Raw genomic sequence first — 20,167 nt, 5'->3', positions numbered from 1 at the left:
CAGCCATTACAAATAATCTATCCTTTACTGCTGCTGAGTGTGAGGTAGTCTTTTAGCATTTCTTTTTAGTTCTTAAATCTGATGAGGTTTTCTATCTTGGCATCCCAAACCCTTTAATTTAAAATGAAAACACTGGTTCCTTCACTCCATTCTAATAAACTAGCACTTGGTAACTTTGATTAAATTTTAACTGTGTATTGTTTATTTAACTATGGGCTATCTGCTTAGGTTTGAAAGACTAATGTAACTCTCAGGAGAACTGGAAAACTTTTTCTTCTATATTTACCAAGATCTCACTTTTGTACACACCATGCTAACAGATCTCTGTGCTCAGATCCCATTCATGTTCTTTCTGCCTTTTTCTTTCAACACATAGCAACATAAATTAGAAGGAACTTCTGTTACAGGAGTCAGTAAAGTACAAAATACCCTCTTGGCTGAAATTTATTTCAATTAAACCTAGTTTTGAATAAGAGTCAGATCAGATCCATTTACAGCTTTGTTTCTGTTTGTAGGCTGGGTTGTTTTTAATTTCTCTGTTTAATTGGGCAACTTCATTTCTTCTCCTGGGGAACCATCCTAATGGCACTCATATATGAGATTCAAATATTTTAGCTGAGAAATTAAGAGAAGTTAGGGTCCTTATTTATCACTTCCACATTCAACTGACTTGAAATAGCAGTTAGACACCCAAGATACCCATACATCTAATGTCTGCACGTAGAATGTGAAACGGACTCCTGACTCCCATCCTATAACATCAGCCAAACTGCACCTGACCATGTATGTGATAATTTTCCCTCAAAGTAAATGCATTCTCACAATAAACTACTGGTAGCTTTTATAGACTATCAAGCATGACTTGCTTTTCTTCCTTATAAGCCGATATCAGTAATTAAACCACGTAGTCAACTCTTCATAGTCTTTTCAAAACCAGTGGGATTTTTCCTATTAACTTCAGGACAGAAAAGCCTTGCCATGTTAAAACATCCTTTGCTGATTGAGAAAAAAATGCATCTTTATACTGCAACAAGTAAAAACTCGGTTAACCCACCTTAAATTAATTTTACTGTGCACATTACATGAACCAACCACACAGCACGTATATAAATGGTTTTGTGATAGTACATTATTGCTTTTAGACCTGATGAGTATAGCTCACAGCTTATTAAACTAATTAACATTGAGACAGACAATGTAATTTCATTATTCAGAATGCACTATTTTGAATATATGTATGTTATTTTAAGCAAGAATCAGCTTTTCTTTTTTTTTTTTTTTTCTCTCGCTGGGAACATCAAGGTACCAACCAGGTTAAGGGAATGGAGAATACCTATTAAGTGCCTCTTCCCAAACATAACGTAAAACTTACTGGTGTCTTGAAAGAGTACAGACAGACCCACTCTTTATTCTGAAGTGTAAGAGCCATCTTTTAAGAGGCAGAAAAATTAATTTTCAGAGCTCAGTCTTCTCTTTCTTAAATTTAATAATATGTGCTACCCTTTGTTTTTTGAAGTGATTATGTCTCTGGGGAAAGAAAGGGAGCCAGTGTCGGCCTATTCCCTTTCCCAATCTCTGTCCGTCACCAGAGCATTTGAAGATTTAACCCTTCCCAGCGCACAAATATGCAAGAAGTGAGCTGAATCACAACCGCATTCCCTAAGAGGGAAAGAGCGAAATGAGAGAAAAGCTGTACAACCAAGCCGGATGCACACTCCCTTCTTCCTGCAGCAAGAGAAGAGGCAGGGAAGGAAGTGGATGACTGAACTTTTCCCACGGCCAGCAGCTGTATATTACATATAAAATCTCTGTCTTGATCTAAGCAAATTCAGATTTTATAACTTAAATAGATGTGCATGCACAGTTGTTTAAATCCTCCTGAAGAAGCTGACTACATTGCTCTTGTCTTTCAATATATTCAATATATCCAATATATTCACAACATAATTATTAATGCATTTGCATAGTAAGAACAAGAGCATGTTTGGAAAACAATAGGAGGAAAATAAGCAGAATAAAATAAATTTTTACGCACAGCAGCTTGTGAAGGTGATGATGAAGATGGTGTTAAGATACCAATAAGCCCTGAGGTAAGAGAGAGCCTCCTGCTCTCTGCTATGGTGGACTCCTTGAAAGGCTCCATTTTGGATGATTTAGGGGCATTGGAGTAGGCCTTGCTGAGTAACTTGTGATTCTTCAATCCATCCAGTTCTTCCATTCTAAGATTACTGGAGCAGGACCTGCTTAAAAGTTTGTGGGGCTTCAAGGTGCTGTTGTGCTCACATCGAGGATCCCCAGAACACGACCTACTTAACAGCTTATGGGGCTTTAAAGCGATGCACTCCTCCTGCTTGACAGCCGCAGAGTAAGATCGGTTCAACAGTTTGTGCGATTTAACGGCCATTGTCTGTTCAGCCCTCGGGTCGCTTGACAACGAGCGGCCAAAGGTTCTGTGAGATTTTGTGGTGCATACATCCTCCGCCTTCACTGTGCTAGAACAAGTCCTTCTAAGTAGCTTGTGAGTTTTGGAGATGCCATCCTGTTCTGACTTCAGTTTTGACTTATTTTTACCACAGCCAGGTGGAGGATAACTTGGCGACCTTGAAAATAAAGAAGAGGAGGATGTTGGAAAATAATCAACATTGTGTGCAAATTAAGCCAGACAACACATACGTACAAATTTTTAAGTGTTATCTGTTTTTATATATTTCACTGGTGATAAATGCAGCCCAACATTAAAAAATTAACAACTATATCTAGGGATAACTTTCCAGTACCAAATAGACATCTTACTCCTGTTTACTCACAATCCCATCGATCAAAAGATGACTACTTAAGTAGAAGTTACACCTGTATCCTTACAGCTGTTTGTAAATCCATGTCTCTATACAAACCATTTATTCAGGAAATAATCTTTGAAATGAAACCAACATACTTCCTGTGAGATTATAACAACTTTTCCTTATGAAAATCTACCTTTCCTATATAATCACAATGGCATGATGCCATTAAAAGTTACTGTCTTCTGGATACAGCATAACAAATCCTATGTCCAGATCCAATGGAAGACATAATGAGCAATGAAACTTGCATGCAGTCAATCAGACTTAACTCAGCTGAGGTGAGTATTATTTTTAAAACCCTCATAAGAATCTGGGTGCTTTGTGAAAGATAATTTGACTCACTTCTTTCCTGTTTTAGACAATCCTAACACCAGAAATGAGGACGTGAGCAACCTTAATTATTAATGCAGAAAGAACAAAATGTTTTGATGAAACAACATTCACACGAACTGTCACATTTCTATAAGGTTCACATTCTCCTGTGCTTGCAAAGCAAGAACATGTAACAGGTATGCTGAATCATTTTTCTATGCTTTATAAGCAACCCCAATCTTTGGAGTATTGTCTGGACTTGGATCAAATAGAGAAGTGAAATCCCAAGGGAAGAGGCTGGCAGACTTCCCCACCCTGTTAGCAAGTGGCAACAGTGGAAGATGCACGTGGTGGTTGCTGACTCACTGTTGCAGTTGGCTCACTACCACCCTCCTGCAGGCAGGAGCTATGGATGGAGCTCTAGGGAGAGGGGTGGTCCCTGCATTTGGGATGAGCCATCTTTGGACAGTCACTGCAGCAGCAGCCACATCAAGAGGAGAGAGATTGGGCTGACTTTTTTATACCCTTCATGACTAGAAGCAAACCTTATGCTACAGCCTGCAGTAGGCACCGGTGTTTGGTATAGTAAGGAATGGGTAAGCTTTCTAGTCATAATACCATCTTCCTTTTCTCCCTTTGAAAATACAAATAATCTTTTGTTATCTTTGGCATTCTTCCCTTCAATGTTAGTGATAGCTGTACTCGTATTTTTTATACATGGAACGTAGAATGGCAAAATTCATCAACAAGAAGGAATGTTCAAAGAAGAATTAAATTCAATGCACGGGAGTGATGTGACAACCCTTCATAAGCATGAAAACATGCTAAACAAAATGGTCACATTCCTGAAAAATGTAAAATCACAGTCTGATTTTACATACACTAAAAAGTATGAGTAAGTAGCAGAAGTCATAACGAACTCAAATGAACTATTCACAAACTACTTCTTATTGTTTTTAATGCCTTTGCTCTTTGAAATTCTCTGCCCGCATTTCAGAAGTGGTGAATATTAATGTACTCAAACAGTGGAGAAGGTATTTCATTAATGACCACTCTAGTTTTAAAAAATTAAAAATACACACAGCTGTATATTACTTGTATATATCACTTATGCTTACATTCTTGCTATTCAAGTAATAGCCAAATGCTACTGAGCTAATAAAAATAGAAGTTAAATAAAATAAAATTAATTACTTTGATTTTTAGATTAAACATGACTGTTTTGAGAGAGCAGGAAACTGAAATCCCCTGCCTTCAAATAGTCTTAGAAGCTGCAGTACCTAATTCACTTTTGATATCATGCAAGGCAAGGACTGGAAACTCATGAGGTAAAATATAAATAGAGCATTTCTCTGTGGAGAAAAGTCAACATTTCACCTTGTGAAGTCTGCTGTGGATTTAGAACAGGATATGATAGTAAAAGGTAATTTTCCTTGCTATTACCTGCGCAATGTAGAAAAGATGTGCAGGGGGGATTTCACCTTTTTGTCAGACACCTTCTTATTGTGCGTACAATTAGATTTCTCTTTGCTGTTCTTCCACTGTTGTGTAACAAACGTCTGCATGATTCTGCAAATCAAGGAAAAACAAAAGGTTTTCTCATCCTAGCCAAGACATAACTCACTTGAATACTAGGGTCTCTCTGCTCACCGTGTAGGGCACATGATGCAATGCCTTCACTCTATAGGCATGTATCTGGACTGATGGTTGGATGCCTCAGCTCCTCAAAAATGTGGCTTTTTTTCCCCCAAATATAATCAACTTCAATTTACATGGAACTCTTACTAAGTACAGTCTATGTCAACAACACTGCAAGACTTATGCTGGTATGTCTCTTATAGAAATATACAACTGATTGAAAGGTATCACATACAACTACACACTTTTGTCTCTCCAGGGACTACAAAGGTAGGCTAGAACACCCACGCTGCTCAAGTAGAATCATAGAATAGTTAGGGTTGGAAAGGACCTTATGATCATCTAGTTCCAACCCTCCTGCCATGAGCAGGGACACCTCGCACTAAACCATGCAACCCAAGACTCTGTCCAACCTGGCCTTGAACACTGCCAGGGATGGAGCATTCACAACTTCTCCTAAGGCACAAACATGAAGGTACGGATGTTGAATATTATACTACTCAAAGAGGGTTTATAGAGAAGACAGAGCTGGACACTTCGCAGAGATGGATAGCAAAAGTCAGTGGTGACAAGTTGCAGCAAGGAAAGTTAAGAACCATAAAGGCTCTGCAAAGAAGACATCCACAAGAATTTAAGTACAATAGGTTATCCACAAAGGTTGAAGATTTCACAGCTAAACTGCCTGAGACTCTGAGTCAACTAATCTAGCTTTGAAGTTTGTGTTACTTGGAGCAGGAGGTTGCACTAGCTGACCTCCAGCACTTCCTTCCAAGCCAAATTACTTTGTGACTAACATAGCAGTGGGAGTCTTTGAGTGATACAGTCAGGGTGGCAGTTTACAGAAAATTCAATAAATCTTCAAAGAGAGAGGCCATGGGATTGATGGGTATTCTGACTTCTGCTCACCTGTGAGTTATGCAGCTATGTCCTTGAAAATGTCTTATGGGAACCTTCAGTAATTACCTGGTGCACAAATCAGAGCCAGTGTAAGTACTGAAACATTTTAAGTGGCAGTTGATGTTCGGGGAATGTTTCATTTTTTTCCTTTAAAGTCACGTACCATACAGATTTTAAAAACATTGATACATTTGTGAGGTATTGAATTTCTTTAAACACCAAACATGAAAACAAAAATTTTTTCTTAAATGATTCTTAATTTTGTAATGGTCAGATATTAAAGCCTATATTCTTGTAATTTTATTACACATACACAAGCACATGTGAAAAGATGACTCAGCAAATTTATATTAAACTGAATCGTACCATGAAATGAATACATGGAACTATTTTTTCCAGCTACTCGTCCCTCTTCTCCTCAAATTGCAGATGGCCTAATTACTGTGGTACATCCTAGAGGCTACCATGAAAGCCCCCTTAGGGTAAGCATGATGCTCAAAAAGATTCCTCTCCAAAGGCTTCACCAGCTAAGTAGAAACATGAAATTGAACACTCCCAGCTACAGTCTTTTGAACTTCCTCAGCTTACTTTCTAACTGGCAGCAAAGTGACAGAAAGCCCTGGCAGGCAGCACAAATCAGGTTCTCCTGAACAACTGTCAAAACTGAACTTAAAAAGGCAAGTCCTGTTATTTTTTATATAAAGAAAACAAGTTCAAACCACTTTGACTTCACCAACTTGACAACCTGTAAATTTTATGCTACTTGACATGGTCCTGGAACTTAAAAGAGTATAGTATTTGCCTAAAAACAGGGGTTTACACTTTTCTAGACTTACTTTTTCAGCTGATGTCCGAGCCCAAATCTTTCCTTGGTAGAGATCTGAAATACATCCACAGTTGGCACTACAGAAAAACAAGATATTGTTGATATATGAACATACAGCAATGATCAAGAACTCATAACCATGTAAGTTGTATATAAGGCCCCTGTTTCTATCTGGACTTTTACTGTAGACAATGTCACTGAAGAAATGGTGAATGTGGACATGTCATCGAAGTCTATTAAGAAATGAATGGTCCTTTTCAGAATATCAGATAACATAATTTGCAGTTTTACAAATAAGTATTCTAGAAATTGAATTCTTCCAGATCTACCTCTTCACACTAATTTTATTTACAAAAGCATATCTTCAGGTCCTCAAGGCAGGACAACAGCCAAAACATCTGTGAGCACAAATAGACTTTATACTTCATATTACATAAAATGGTAATGACTACAGTAAAATAAAAAAAAGGAATGAAATAAAAAAAATTGGGGTTGGTTCAAATCTTATTAAAAAAAATAAATCAGTACTTTATAATCTCTATTATTCTGATTTTATTCAGAATGTCAAAGTTTATCCTTTAATTTTGCTTTAATAAATTAAGTTTAAAATTAAAATACTATATATCTAACCTGGCTGTCTAATTTCATGTAGCTCAAAGCTCTGCAGATAGCCTTTCTCTGATGTTATTATTCAAATATAATCTCTTCCTTAAAAAAAACCCTGATGACTTTCTCAAAAGGGAAGAATGATTTGATTAGGGGTAGCAATGTCTTTAGATTGCTAAATTTAGGATACACAATGGTGGGGTGGTATTTTCAATGAGAAACATCATATTTAGAACAGCAATCTTAAAATCTGACATCTAGACTACTAAGCTCTACAGCCAGATGAGACATCCCAGTACTTCCAACAGCTGATTCATCCTCATTCAAGACAGTTTTCTAATGCATGTGGGAGGAACTGTCCACAATAGAATAATGAGGCAAGTTATTAAGTAGAAGAATGACTGACTAAAATCAAGACACCATACAGCTACAGGGTGGTACTAATATGCCCCTATTGTGCTTTGGAGTATACTGCATTTCTTTTTCTTTTACTGATCAACAGAAAGTACTATAGGAGAAAAAATGTAGCATAAAGTTATCATAGGGTAGTCTCAATAAAAAACATATACAAGGGGAGAGAGGAATTCACAGAGAATTAAATACAAAAGATGATGGATCTCACTGTGCTTTTCTGGTAAATAAAGAGAGATGGCTGCAACAGCAGCTGAGCTCATAAAACCAGTATCCCTGAAGCACTTGTCTCTGGCCCCGATGTTGACTTTCTTGGTATTCAGGCAATCCCCACAATCAGTCAGCTACAGGACTGGGAACTAAGCTTCCCATTTTAACCTTGCCAGCGGTGCAGAAGATATTTTGATGTTACTTCTCATTTCACTAGATCATTTCTTACTGCATGCTGCTCTTCACGCTTCACCTTCTCTTATTTGCTGCGTTTTTATTTTTTAAATTACATTTTGATAGAAATACTCTGAATGCTAACTCTGCTGCCTGATATAGCAAATACATATTTTAAGATCTGCATATTTACAAGAAAGATTAAAGCAATAAAATAGAGACAAAAAGACCAAAGTCAAGGAAAAAAAAAATAAAAAAGATTGATGTGTTGAAATGCTTATCTGAATGAACAGAATATAGCTTATAGTTAGTGTCGGCAGGCAACATATCCTAAAATAGCTCATTGGGACAGATTTTTCTAAACATGTTATGACTGGAAATATCTATTCATTTTCTGGAGGCAGAATTCTTCCACAGATATAAGCCTGAACTGACAGCTTGTACTGGAAGCCTCCAAAGCCAGGCAAATTATGATCTAAATTGCAACTTACTTATGACTTACCACTGCAAAAATACATTTGAAGTTAAATTCTGCATATGAATGTTTCCAAATCTTCAGCTGATTCTTCAGAAGTTGACCAGTTTTACTTTAATGAGGAAGGTTTATTCACTTAATCAAATCTAAAGATTCCCAGATTTAAGTCATACAGAAATCAGAAGCTGAAAGGATAATTATTATGGCCTGATTCTTCAAAGGTGTATGAAAAAATGCATATCAATGGGCTGCACAGGTCTGTGCATGTCTACCTTACCAGCGATATCTCATCTGTGCAGATGATGCCTGACTTTCCAAATCAGGAAATCATATATTAGAAACTGTAGATCTTTATTTCTTAATCCTAGTTCCTAGGAGAAGCAGCTGAATTCCAAAGGATATCAGGAAAACAAGTTCCAAAAATCAATCTATGAAAGTTTAAATTAGATGTCCATGTCATTACTGAGGGCCTAACAAATGCAAACATTAAGTATAATTTCAGTACTAGTGGGACTGCTCTCAAGTAGATTAGCAGTAGATCTAAGCACATGCAGGGTCAAAGATTTGACAATGAATGAGTATCTATCATCTTTTACACGGTTTGGACCAAGACACCATACAAGGCATAAAAAGAATACACAGGTGACTAACCTGGGCCATTTAAGTACTGTGTAAGTGAACAGTGCAATCGCACTATTATAGGCTCTGTGCGAATTACATCCCAAGCCACAGCAATCTCTTCCTAGGTTAAGATAAAAAAAAAAAACCAACAGACATCATTAGCCATCATGAGGAACTGATGCATTTTGTCAGTGTATCTCAGAGTTGTTATAAACACCATCCATCCATTCACCGAGTCGTGGAAAATCTACTTTAAACTAGAGATTCAAGGCAAATTATGGCCTGCTGGTGCCCCTAAGAATAGTGTTAGACTGCTTCCAGTTCTTAAGTATGCTCATTTAAACTCAGCACAGCTTTATACACAACACTACATCTACGGTACAAGCAGACACATTTTCATCTATCGAGAGATACTGTTTCAAAGCTGAGAAGCAAAGGAGCAAATAAGGATGGAAAGGAAACTCACCCCAAAACACAGGGCAAAGGAAACTTCTGGTCCTTTAGACTGACTAAAATAAGGTATGATCATTTTTTTTTTTATATTTTAGAAAAGCCCAAGAACAGCTATGTTATGCACTGTGCTGACTTGATAATATGATGTATCTGTGCAGAAGCTAGTGAAGTTCCTAAAAACACTGATTTTTATTCTCTATTTGGAGGGCTGGAAGCAACTGCACAGATGAGGTAAGTTCAGAGTTAATGACAGTATAACTGTTACAAAAGCCATGCTGCCTGCCTACAGCACCACTGTCCTGTGCCTCCTCTGCCTCTCAAGCTTCTCCATATTCAGCTGCAGATGTTAAGAAGTGCACAGGTTTGCTCCAGCCTTCTTCCCTCCAGAACTCTGCGAAGTACTTTCTCCTAACTAATGTCTAGCACAGCAAAAAAATAAATGTAACTCAATTCTATCTGTTAAAACATCATACACAAAGCATGTTTGAAAGAGAATGCACAAACCCATAAAGCATTTTAATAATGTGGTCATACAAGGAAAAGGAAACCTTTCCACTGGGTAGCTATCAATAATGTGACAGCCACTTGTGAAGATCAAGACTCTGAAAAAAAGAAAGTCTAGGTGGCTGTCTAGAGAGTCTGAAGTGTAGGAGAATTAAATGGGTATTAATGTTCATTATGTAATACTGTGATTAGATTACTTACATCAAGAAAGCTAACATCAATATGCAGATCAATATCTACATCATCAATGGCTCCATATTCCCTGAAAGAAAGAATTACATTACATTACAGCTCTCTAAGATACTACTCAGCCCAGGAGTACATATAACAGGAAAGATTTTATGCAGGATAATCTCGTCTGTAAAATCAGAATGGTTATAAAATGAACATTTACATAGATTGGATCAATATTCACAGTGGGTGACTGCTGCACTGATTTTTTCAGTGGATTTTGCTTAAACAGGCTAAATCTTTTTTTCTACTAATTCCCCCGAATTCTCTCTCCATTGCTGTTACATATTTTTGTCTCGTGTTGAACAAATAAATCAAGAAAACAAAAATGTACATATAATAACATGCTGCTCCTATAAAGGACAAAAGAAAACCCTAGTTAATTTTCAAAAATATTTCAGGTTAACAGCCAGTAACCTGAGGAGAGGTTTGTGATAAATCACTGATGACAAATGCAGCCTATCCTAGAGGGTGGCATATTATACCTGTGAGACTGCTCTACGCATTCAAGCATTTTTTTGTCAAAACATAAAGACTGCCCTGTAACATGCTCTAGGCGATAGTTACCTTATTTTATCTGTTATGTGTGGTATTGCTGGTATCCCTGAGGTTTAGATTTAATTTATGCTTATAGGTGTTTCTTTGCCATCTGAAATCTTACAATTAAAGTGTGGCTTCTCTGCTTTTTATTTTCTGACTCATTCTATTGCCCTCCTTGAACTTGAAGGGGAAGTACTTGAAGTACTTGAAGACTTCTGAACAACAAGGATAGAAAATACTCATTCATAAACCTAAATAAAAAACCTGCTTTCATTTTCATATAAATTACTTAAGTGGACAACATTGGAAAAGTACAATCACTCTCAATTTTTCACAGATTAGCTTCTAGTCACTAGTGGTTTTTTTCTTTGCACTGCATTAATATGCTTGTTCTCACAGTGACTTCCACACTTTTCTATTAAACGACTAAGTCCATAGTAGCAGTTGTGCATAAATAAGTTGACAAGGTAATTTTGAAATACAAAAATATTGTGACTATAACTATGACTTTTCAAAGTGGCCTCTCAGCCCTTGGTACAGACCTAGCTTGCACTGGAAATGCCTTAACGTCTTGTGAAGCTTGGTGGAGGAAACCCATTCTGCTAAACCTTGGCATCCCATTGGTTCTCTTGGGTAAGGGCAAACGCAAAGTCTCTCTCTAGATCAGACATGTCCACATGTGGCAATCATAGGGCACATAAACTGTTGGTCAAGGCTGTGTTATCTGGAGGGTCCCCAGCCACCCTGAGAGCTGCTCCAGAGCTCACCCAAAGCTGTAGAGGGGCTCACTGACCTCCTACAGCTCACTAAAAACCTGTCTTTGAAACAGAGAAATTCTCCACCTATTGAATGGCCTTGGCACTATCCTACACACCAGTGGCCTCAGATTATTTTTGTTAATTTTTCAGAAGATCCACAGAACAGATCTTTATGAAGTCTTAAGTAATATTTAGGAATGCAGACTGATGTTATGACTGAGATGCAAAAGGCTGTGAACAAGCATAATTTGATACATTAAACAGGAGCACAGCTGAACTAATGAAACACAGAAATATTAGTGGAAGACATGCTAAGATATAAGTAATCTATAACTGCAGAATTTCCATACTCACTGAAACCTCTGAGGCCCCACTCTATTATGACCCTAGGAAATGGATTTTAGACACATGATGCTGACTCTAGTTTTATTTCCCCAAGCTGAAAAGGAGGAAGAAAGCTGAAAGGGAGGAAGAAATTATGTTTTCTTATAACAGCTGCTTCCTACAAGAGTTCCATGAACACATCCTGATTTTCAAGATCCCAGAGGTCCTTTGACCATCAGTACATAAGCAACGCAAATAGAAACTGATGTTTCGATCAGTTGATCAGAGGTCTTTGGTGGTTTCCATGGCCAGAAAGGGCAGTTGTGAAAAGCATGCAGGTATACATTTTCTACTTGCAGCTGACTACTGCAAGAGACTATGGCAATATGACAGCAAGAGACTACTAAAAGAGGGTAAACTGTGTAGGAAATGAGCGTCTTAGAGGGTGTAACTGTCAGAGAGACTTCTCTCTCCACAGAGAAGGGGAGCTGCAGGAGAGGGATGAAACAATGCTTAATGATGTGTTTTTCATTTCCAATAATTTAGAAGTATTTTCAACTGCCATGGAGTGGAAGAAGCATGAAGATTTTTCACATGCCAAAAGCAGCCACAATGAGATCACACTGCTCAATGAGATCACACTGATTCCAATGCAAATAGTTGATAAAATAAATTAGATGCATTAAGTTTTTGAAAGGTTACATATAGTGTTACAGTTTTAGGAGCCTGAGGGAGCGTATCAACAAGGTATTCTCAATTTCATAGTTATCAGTTTGGCAACTAAACATTTATCTCATTCATTTCCTAAGGCCATACACAACTATTTGGAATTTAATTCCACAGGTCCTTGAAATGTAATGAAATTTCCATTTAATTTCAAAAGGCATAGCACACCTTAGTTGTATACATGATCTCTCAGACAAAAATAACAGATCTTATTGTTTAGAGGTTAATGGGAATTGTTACTTGCAATATATGTATGCCTAAATTTATTATATTCTCTGTATCTAATTAGTTGGTATGTGCAACTTTGAGATTTTCTCTGTAATACATCTGACAGATCTGCTACATCTTGCCTATGTGTTATTGTAATTATATCATTAAGATTACAGAGATGGACAATGAAGTTATAAAAGACCAGAAGTGTAATAAAAATATCATAGAACCATATGCCATATATGTCCACAGAATTCTGGCATAATTAACCTGTGCAATTCAGCTGTGACTGTGTTCCACCACCTCCTTGTGTAGGATACTTTAAATTACCACAGTTAGAAAGTTTTCCTAAAACCTAATGAATTCTTGTTTGTTGCTAGCACAGCTAGTTTCTTATTGTCCCTCTCAAGATGAGAACACTTGATTACTCCTCCTATCTACAAACAGCTTCTTTGAAAGAAGGACTGTTATTAGGTCTTCTCTTTTTCCCAGACTAGACAAATCCAATTCCTTCAATCTTTCCCTAGGGAAAACATTTACTAAACCTCTTATCATTCCTCTTGTTCACCTCCAGGACAAAAGACAGAATATGACAGAACAGGAGTTTAACAAGGGTTTAGAGTAATACTGAATAGTAATTTCCAAGAAAATACAACAGCCCGATCAAATACCAACTGAACTGCAGAACACAGTGATGCTTTGTAACAGGCTGCCAGGGCATGCTTTGAGCACAGCCAGTTAAATCAGCACTCAACCACCCCAACACCTCCCAAGAAAGCATCATTGCTTGCCAGCAATGCTCCTTCTTTTAGCCATACAATATGCAGAAATCACCAGAAGAGACTTGTGCTCTGGTAGTCAGGGAAGGTCCAGAAATAACTCAGTCTCCTAAACATTAAAGGTTCCACAATATGTAAAGGTCAGTACCATACCTGAGAGATACTGCATTAGGTCCATAGATCTCTCTCACTGCTGTCAAATCAGCCTCCAGCTGAGGGTGCTTGTGAAGTTCTCCATCATAGCTAACCTGTCGGGGAGAAAAATATCCTGGGAGTTCTTATTTACTTCATTACTGGCACCTGATGTAGGCTCGTGAAAGTTTCCCCTGCAAAAATACGCTGCATTAAGATTCCTTAACGCAATGTTTAGAAAGGACACTGTGTTGACAAGCTGAAGCACGTACGTGGCCTAATTCTGCTAAGTAATGAGATTTACTAAGCAGGCATCTCTGCATCAAAATTTTTTAAGGGTCCCACTCCTGCATCAAAATTTTTGAGGCTTCCACTCTTGTTTGTGGGAAAAGAAGCTGCAAATGACTCATCCTCTCTCTTGTATTGTCCTGGGATCAGTTCTGGGGCACTTCTGCATTTTTAAGACTGGTAAGTAGGAGAAGAACTAGATCTCCCCAGTCATATCACCCCAGTTCAACACTACAGGCCAAAGGTTTGATCCCTCTTGGTTGCTGTCACACTCCCATATGTACTAGACACAAAATGGCTTGGGCTTAACAAGAGAAGCATGAATCTATTCTATACACCAAGTGTCACAGCATCAAAGTTACATTTCGAGTTGATCCACTGGCTGTATTCTATCCACCAGTGCAATGGTATCAACTGAAAAAAGAAAATTAAAGAACACTTTCTCATTTTTAGTATTTTACCAGGAAATGTATAAAGAAACATGTATTTAGAAATTATCCCCATATTTTTCAAATTCTATATGAAAAATTGAAAACATTGTGTTAGTGCTTGCAGGATAGAATCATAGAATCGTAGAATCATAGAATAGTTTGGGTTGGAAGGGACCACCAAAGGTCATCTACTCCAATGCCCTGTCATAAGCAGGAACATCTTCATCTAGGTCAGGTTGCCCAGAACCACATACAGATTAGTCTTAAGTATCTCCAGGGATGATGCATCCCCCACCTCTCTGGGCAACCTGTGCCAGGATTTTACCACCCTCATTGTAAAGTATTTCTTCCTTACATACAGTCAGAATTCTCTCTCTTTTAGTTTAATAAGCAAAACTTGTGAGCTAGTTTGGCTGGACTGTAGGATGTCACAGTAATTAATATCATCCTATCTTTCACAAGGACCAAAATACCTCTTTAGACTTAGAACAATCTGTTCACAGTCTATTACTATTTCCCTGTTAAGCAATATGCTCTCGATTGTGTGAACTTAATTCTATTTCTTTACAACAGTTAGAATGACAGTAATTCCACAAAAGTTGATGAACTCCCTGGATTTGGACAGATACAGAAATGAGAGTAGGATTTGGCTTGTAGCTTCAAAAAAAAATGCAGAAAGCAAAGCATAAGAGTGTAACTGATGCTTTTAGACATGTATATCTTCATACAGGAATTCCTGCAGTGAATGTTTGCTACTGCAGCAACCGTATCTAACTGCAGTACTGTTTCTTCCATTTGTACATCCAAATCTGTAGACCAGTGCAGTGACATTTGCAGCTCTGATATCTAGATATGTACTTTTAAATCTAATTAAATAATTTCAATTAGAATTAAAATAGTAATCAGCTGATCACTTTCTACATGCAAAAACTAGCAAAAAATTATTTGATTAGACTTAGAACTCTTTAAATATAAGGCGCAGAATTCATCAGCATACCAGTGATATATGTTTATCAGTGGTATCAATGATATTCATGACCAGAAGAAAAAAAGCCAAGACTCCTTCCCCTGTTTGGGCAGGCATGTCAGAACAATTTTTCAAGTAGAAGAGTATAAAAAGAAAACCATTATTATATTTTTCCCCCACTTTACGTAGGAGCAAACTAATCCTTTTTACATGCAAAAATGAATTCTTTAAAGATGCAGAAGTAACAGCTGTCCTACTTACAAAGAAAGCACAGCAATCATTTCACAAATTGTAGCTGTGGTGTACTCACTACCTTTGTGGGACCTACACCACATATTTTTAATCAGTCTTATGCATGAATAATAGTAAAATCCCAAAGGAACACCGTGCAGAACACGTAGCTCAATAGAATGCTTTCTCCAATCTATTTTCTGACGGTAAGAGGTTATGAACTCAAAAAGGCAACAAAAATTGTAAGACCACAGTATGATATTTTCCACCCCTGAATTAGTGCCACAGACATGCTTATGTATGCAAAGGAGACTGCCAAATTTCGTGTATCTGCCTTTGCAAGTATTCCTGTAACTGAAGCACAACAGAGTGGGAGAGAGAGCACCAAAGGAAGCTGTATTACTGTTTCAATATCCTGTTCTCGTTTGCAAATGTAGAAAACACAAATTCAAATTAAGAATTAACAATCTCAGAGAAAGTGCATGTAAAAGCTAAAAATCTTGTAACTTTGCTGTATCTGAAAGGTCTGTAATTAGAAACTCTGCATTTTTAATCTGAGACCCAATTCAGTCCCACCTAATGACAAAGGTTGTGTTTTTAAAGGAGATTAAGTGATTTACAGACCTTAATCCCACTGTAAATCAATTGGCTTTAGGCTATTGAACCACTTAGCTACTTTAAAGTATTTAACCATCAAATCCTTAGGGAGGATTACAAGCAGGTGCTTGGGAAACAGATACATTTAACTTATGACCAAAAGATTGCATCTTGCTTTCACTGCCCATCAAATGCCATTTCTCCATGGTCCTTGTTTCATCATCAGATGCTTTCTTGTCTTTCCAGCTGTAAACACTTAGAAACTTTAAGAATTATCCCTGACCTCTGCATTTCCCAACTGTATTGCACACAGTTACACTGGCATTTTTTTCCTCTAGTTGCTAAAGTAAGAATTTTTGTCCCCTTTCTCTGCAGGCACAGCAGACACTTGTCTCAAGTTAAGTAGCTTGCTTTGCTTGTTCCCCACATATACAGTCACCTATTTTGTCATTTGAACATATGTGGTACACACTTAATAACACTTACTTTACCTGAAAAAGGCCTGCTTTCTTTATCTTTCAAAGGATGACGCTCATTACCAGTTTTCTTATTCGTTTTCTGAGTCCTCAATATTTTCTTTAATTCTACCGGTCTTCCTTAGAATTTTGTTTCGACCATGAAATTTTAAATTCAAAATTTCCCTTTTTCTCTCTTGTTAAATATACATTCTATAATGTCTTTTAGTTTGTTCTCCTTGTTTTGCTTTTTGAATATTCTTTACTCAAGACATTCACAGTCATCTCATATTTTATTTTTACTGCTGATCTAACTGGGGAGTTTTTGCCATTTGTAATTCCTTCAGTGAAACATATTACCTTAAGAAAATGACAATACAATATAATGTATCTTATACTTCAAATATAAGAAAACTAAATTCTAATCAGTATTGCCTATTACACAGCTCTTTTACACCTTACAAAATTATGCACTGCTCTCTGTGTTTGTATCTCAGAGTTAATATTTATTCATTCATTTGGGCTCTGGAAGGCATCCTTTACCAAATGTATTAGAGCTGGTTTAAGAAATAAGCACTGTTTGTTGCCTTTTCCTTCACCTTGAGGTTACCGCCCTTTCTGCTATAGCTGAAAAATGGAGCCAGTACACACAACTCATCACTACAGGGGAAAATCAGAAGACTTTTTTTTCCTCTCAGGTAAGATTAAAGTAAGACATTGCTGTTTGCACTGAAGCATGTGCACACAGTCCTCCCGTGTGCTCTGTGGGGATGCAGGAGTCAGCAGCTAAAAGGAAGCAATTCCTGCAGTCATTTCTAAAACGACCATGAGTCAATACTGCATGTCAGTTATTTCTGACACTGAAAATACAGTCTTTCAGTTCCAGTTTCACTTTTAACAGCCTTTTAGGGGTGTGTAAGTTTGGTTTTTTTTGTTAGAATAAAGCAACTCAACATATATTTCGTGTTGAAACCCCACCACGCTATTGGCTCTGCACGAGACGAGGCTCGCTGATGTCCTGCTCATCAGCATCCCACGCTTTCTGCACCAACCCAACCAGCTGGCACGGCTGGCATGCTCCTGCTGCCTTGGCTCTGCACCCAGGGCACGGGCGGCTTCAGCCACAAGGCTGAGGCAGTAACAACTTCCACAAACAGCAACCATAATTCATTAAAATGTTCATTGAAATATACAGTTCTAATAACACAAGCAAGGAATGAACCCTTTGGGGCAACAGTTAGACTAAAAATATTAGAAAAATCTGAATAAAGAGACTAGCAGCATGAAGCACTCTACTGACACTGTAAAAGGAAAAGAGATTAAGAGATCTTATTTCCCAGTACATAAGAGAATGTAATAATAACTGATTCTGCTGAAGGAACAAGAAGGGAAGAGACAGTGCAGTGTATTCATCTGAAAATACATAGCATTTTTCAAGGTAAATTTAACTGTTCATCTCAGAAAAAGAATGGACTATTGCCTATATCAAAATTGTTTTGTAATAACCATTTTCATCATTAAATTGCAGTGGTTTTGACTTTACAAAATGGCATTCCTCCAGAAGGAAAAAGACTTGGATCCAGCCTGACTTCACATTTGTATCAATAACAGGATAAGCTTTGAAGAGTGACTGTTTCCTGGAAGTAAGCAACTGGCCTCTATTTTCAAATGTTCTGAAGATTACCCGTGTTTTCTATTCTTAGAGCTTTGCAAATGTAAACAAACTAATTTAAAATTTGATATAATTATACAGTGTAACATATTCAATATTTCTGCAATGAAATACTGTGTATATATACACATGGTGTTCTATTTGATGTTGAATAAACATAAGAAATTCATTATTATAATAAATTTACAATGGAATGAATAACAGAAGCTTTCAAAGACTGATCTATTGAAACTTGTGCAAAAATTTCCCCCATTACCTGTCCACCATAATAAAACTCCTCAGAATCATTATCTCCTTCAGAGTCTTCTTCAACTGTGCTGTTGTGCCGTGACTCCTTAATGGAAAACGATAGTTAACAATGATACAAGCGATATGCTTATCTTGCATTTATAGTTCTAATTAGAACTAAAGGAATTATGTTTTTACCAATAAGCTTATAGTACCGTTTATTAAGGGACCTTCTAGTACCATTTTTCCAGGTAAGTACTAAAGGTCTGTTTTAAGAACAGCGAAGGTAAAATAAGCACCTACCAACTGGGTACCTGAAAATACCCTGAAAATAAGCTGGACATATATTAATTTGTCTGGCTACAGACACAGCGTGGTGTTTTAAGAAACTGGGGAATTCCACAGACTATGCAGGCATACTTCACTCTGTTCTTTTGCTAAACAAAGCATAATTTACCCACCAAGACAGGTTCTGGGCTTAATTTGGTGTTTGAGTGACCTAATAAAATTTTAATTTATTTATTATGGTAAATCAATTTAAACAGTTTAAGCAAATCATGACCAAGCATAGGATCTCTTAAATTCCTTTCTGTGAAAAACTGACAGATTGCTGCTTAACTATTATTTTTAACAGACGTTCCAGCCTGTTGCCAGAGAAGTTCATACTTAATTTTCTGATGGCTTCTGATCTGAGACCTTGAAAATGAAGGATAAGTAATATGCTTACTCAAGTAAAACCTACTCTGAGTAGGCTGTGCTGTGAGTAATTGTATTCAAGTAAATAGAACTGATCCTTGTACAGACTGCATCTCAGCATGAGCTGAAGTGTTATATTCTCCTTCCCACCAATGGAACCTTTACTTATAATCATATAATTGCTTGAAGATATTAGTTCTTGTTTCACACAACCCATGTATGATTTCTAGGCCCTGTGCTGATAAGGATACCCTAAAGAACACCTGTTAAAGTCATAATTCTTTGCTTCAACCTGACCATGATATACTCACTGTTTATTTTGTACTTATGTTCTGCACAGAACTGCCATAATGAAATGGAAATCAGATGAATGAATCAAAGAATTAAAGTTACCTCTAAATCCCATATAGTCATAGATGTCAAACATACCCTATCATCAGTTTCTGTGGTCGAACCTTCTAATCCTATTTCCCTACCTTTGCATCTAAATTCCAGCTCTATTCACTGTACACATTTATAGAACAAAAACTGTATCTCAGCCAATTTCACAGCAATTTTCTGTGACAAGGCATAAAAAAAAATAATCTGCTTCTACTTCTTTGAAAAGAAACAAAGTGACTTTAGTCTTCTTTGTTTATAATAACCTTAGCTCAAGGGGAAGTGTGTGTTAAAACAGAACTTAACAGAACAAAAATTCAACACAAACCCAAGAGAAATGAAACTCTCACACTAGAACAGTGACAAACCAATCTCACCCTAACCAAACCTCTAGCCAATAGAAATGGCCAGTGTTAAAGACTTCTTTAAAGTTTCTTTTCCCCAGTAATTTCATATTTAAGTGCCTCATTAAACATCCAACTAAAACAAAATAGAAGCTTAAACTCTGTCACATTGAAGCTAAATATATCTCAGGCTTTTAACCAAATAGGTAA

General features: G+C 37.1%; 1 protein-coding gene across 3 annotated transcripts in view; it reads right to left on the bottom strand.

Moving 5' to 3' along the window:
* The window catches only part of PARP8 (poly(ADP-ribose) polymerase family member 8), a 109,127-nt gene that overhangs the window by 28,482 nt on the left and 60,478 nt on the right, over positions 1 to 20,167 (bottom strand). For 2 of the 3 annotated variants that reach the window (XM_061373127.1, XM_061373129.1), the window contains exons 6-12: positions 18,568 to 18,645; positions 13,692 to 13,786; positions 10,172 to 10,232; positions 9,044 to 9,134; positions 6,527 to 6,593; positions 4,599 to 4,724; positions 2,036 to 2,600 (exon numbers count right to left, since the gene is read on the bottom strand). In XM_061373127.1, coding sequence (XP_061229111.1) covers positions 2,036 to 2,600; positions 4,599 to 4,724; positions 6,527 to 6,593; positions 9,044 to 9,134; positions 10,172 to 10,232; positions 13,692 to 13,786; positions 18,568 to 18,645 — 1,083 coding nt within the window. The remainder of the gene's footprint in view (positions 1 to 2,035; positions 2,601 to 4,598; positions 4,725 to 6,526; positions 6,594 to 9,043; positions 9,135 to 10,171; positions 10,233 to 13,691; positions 13,787 to 18,567; positions 18,646 to 20,167) is intronic. The other variant, XM_061373126.1, reaches the window with a different exon arrangement.

Source organism: Neopsephotus bourkii, unplaced genomic scaffold (genome assembly GCF_033783945.1).
Source record: "Neopsephotus bourkii isolate Nb327-2 ecotype Australia unplaced genomic scaffold, CSIRO-AGI_Nbou_v1 NB_1628, whole genome shotgun sequence".
NCBI classification, from domain to species: Eukaryota; Metazoa; Chordata; class Aves; order Psittaciformes; family Psittacidae; genus Neopsephotus; species Neopsephotus bourkii.
The sequence above is the reverse complement of the archived record's forward strand: the minus strand, read 5'-3'. Positions and strand labels throughout refer to the sequence as shown.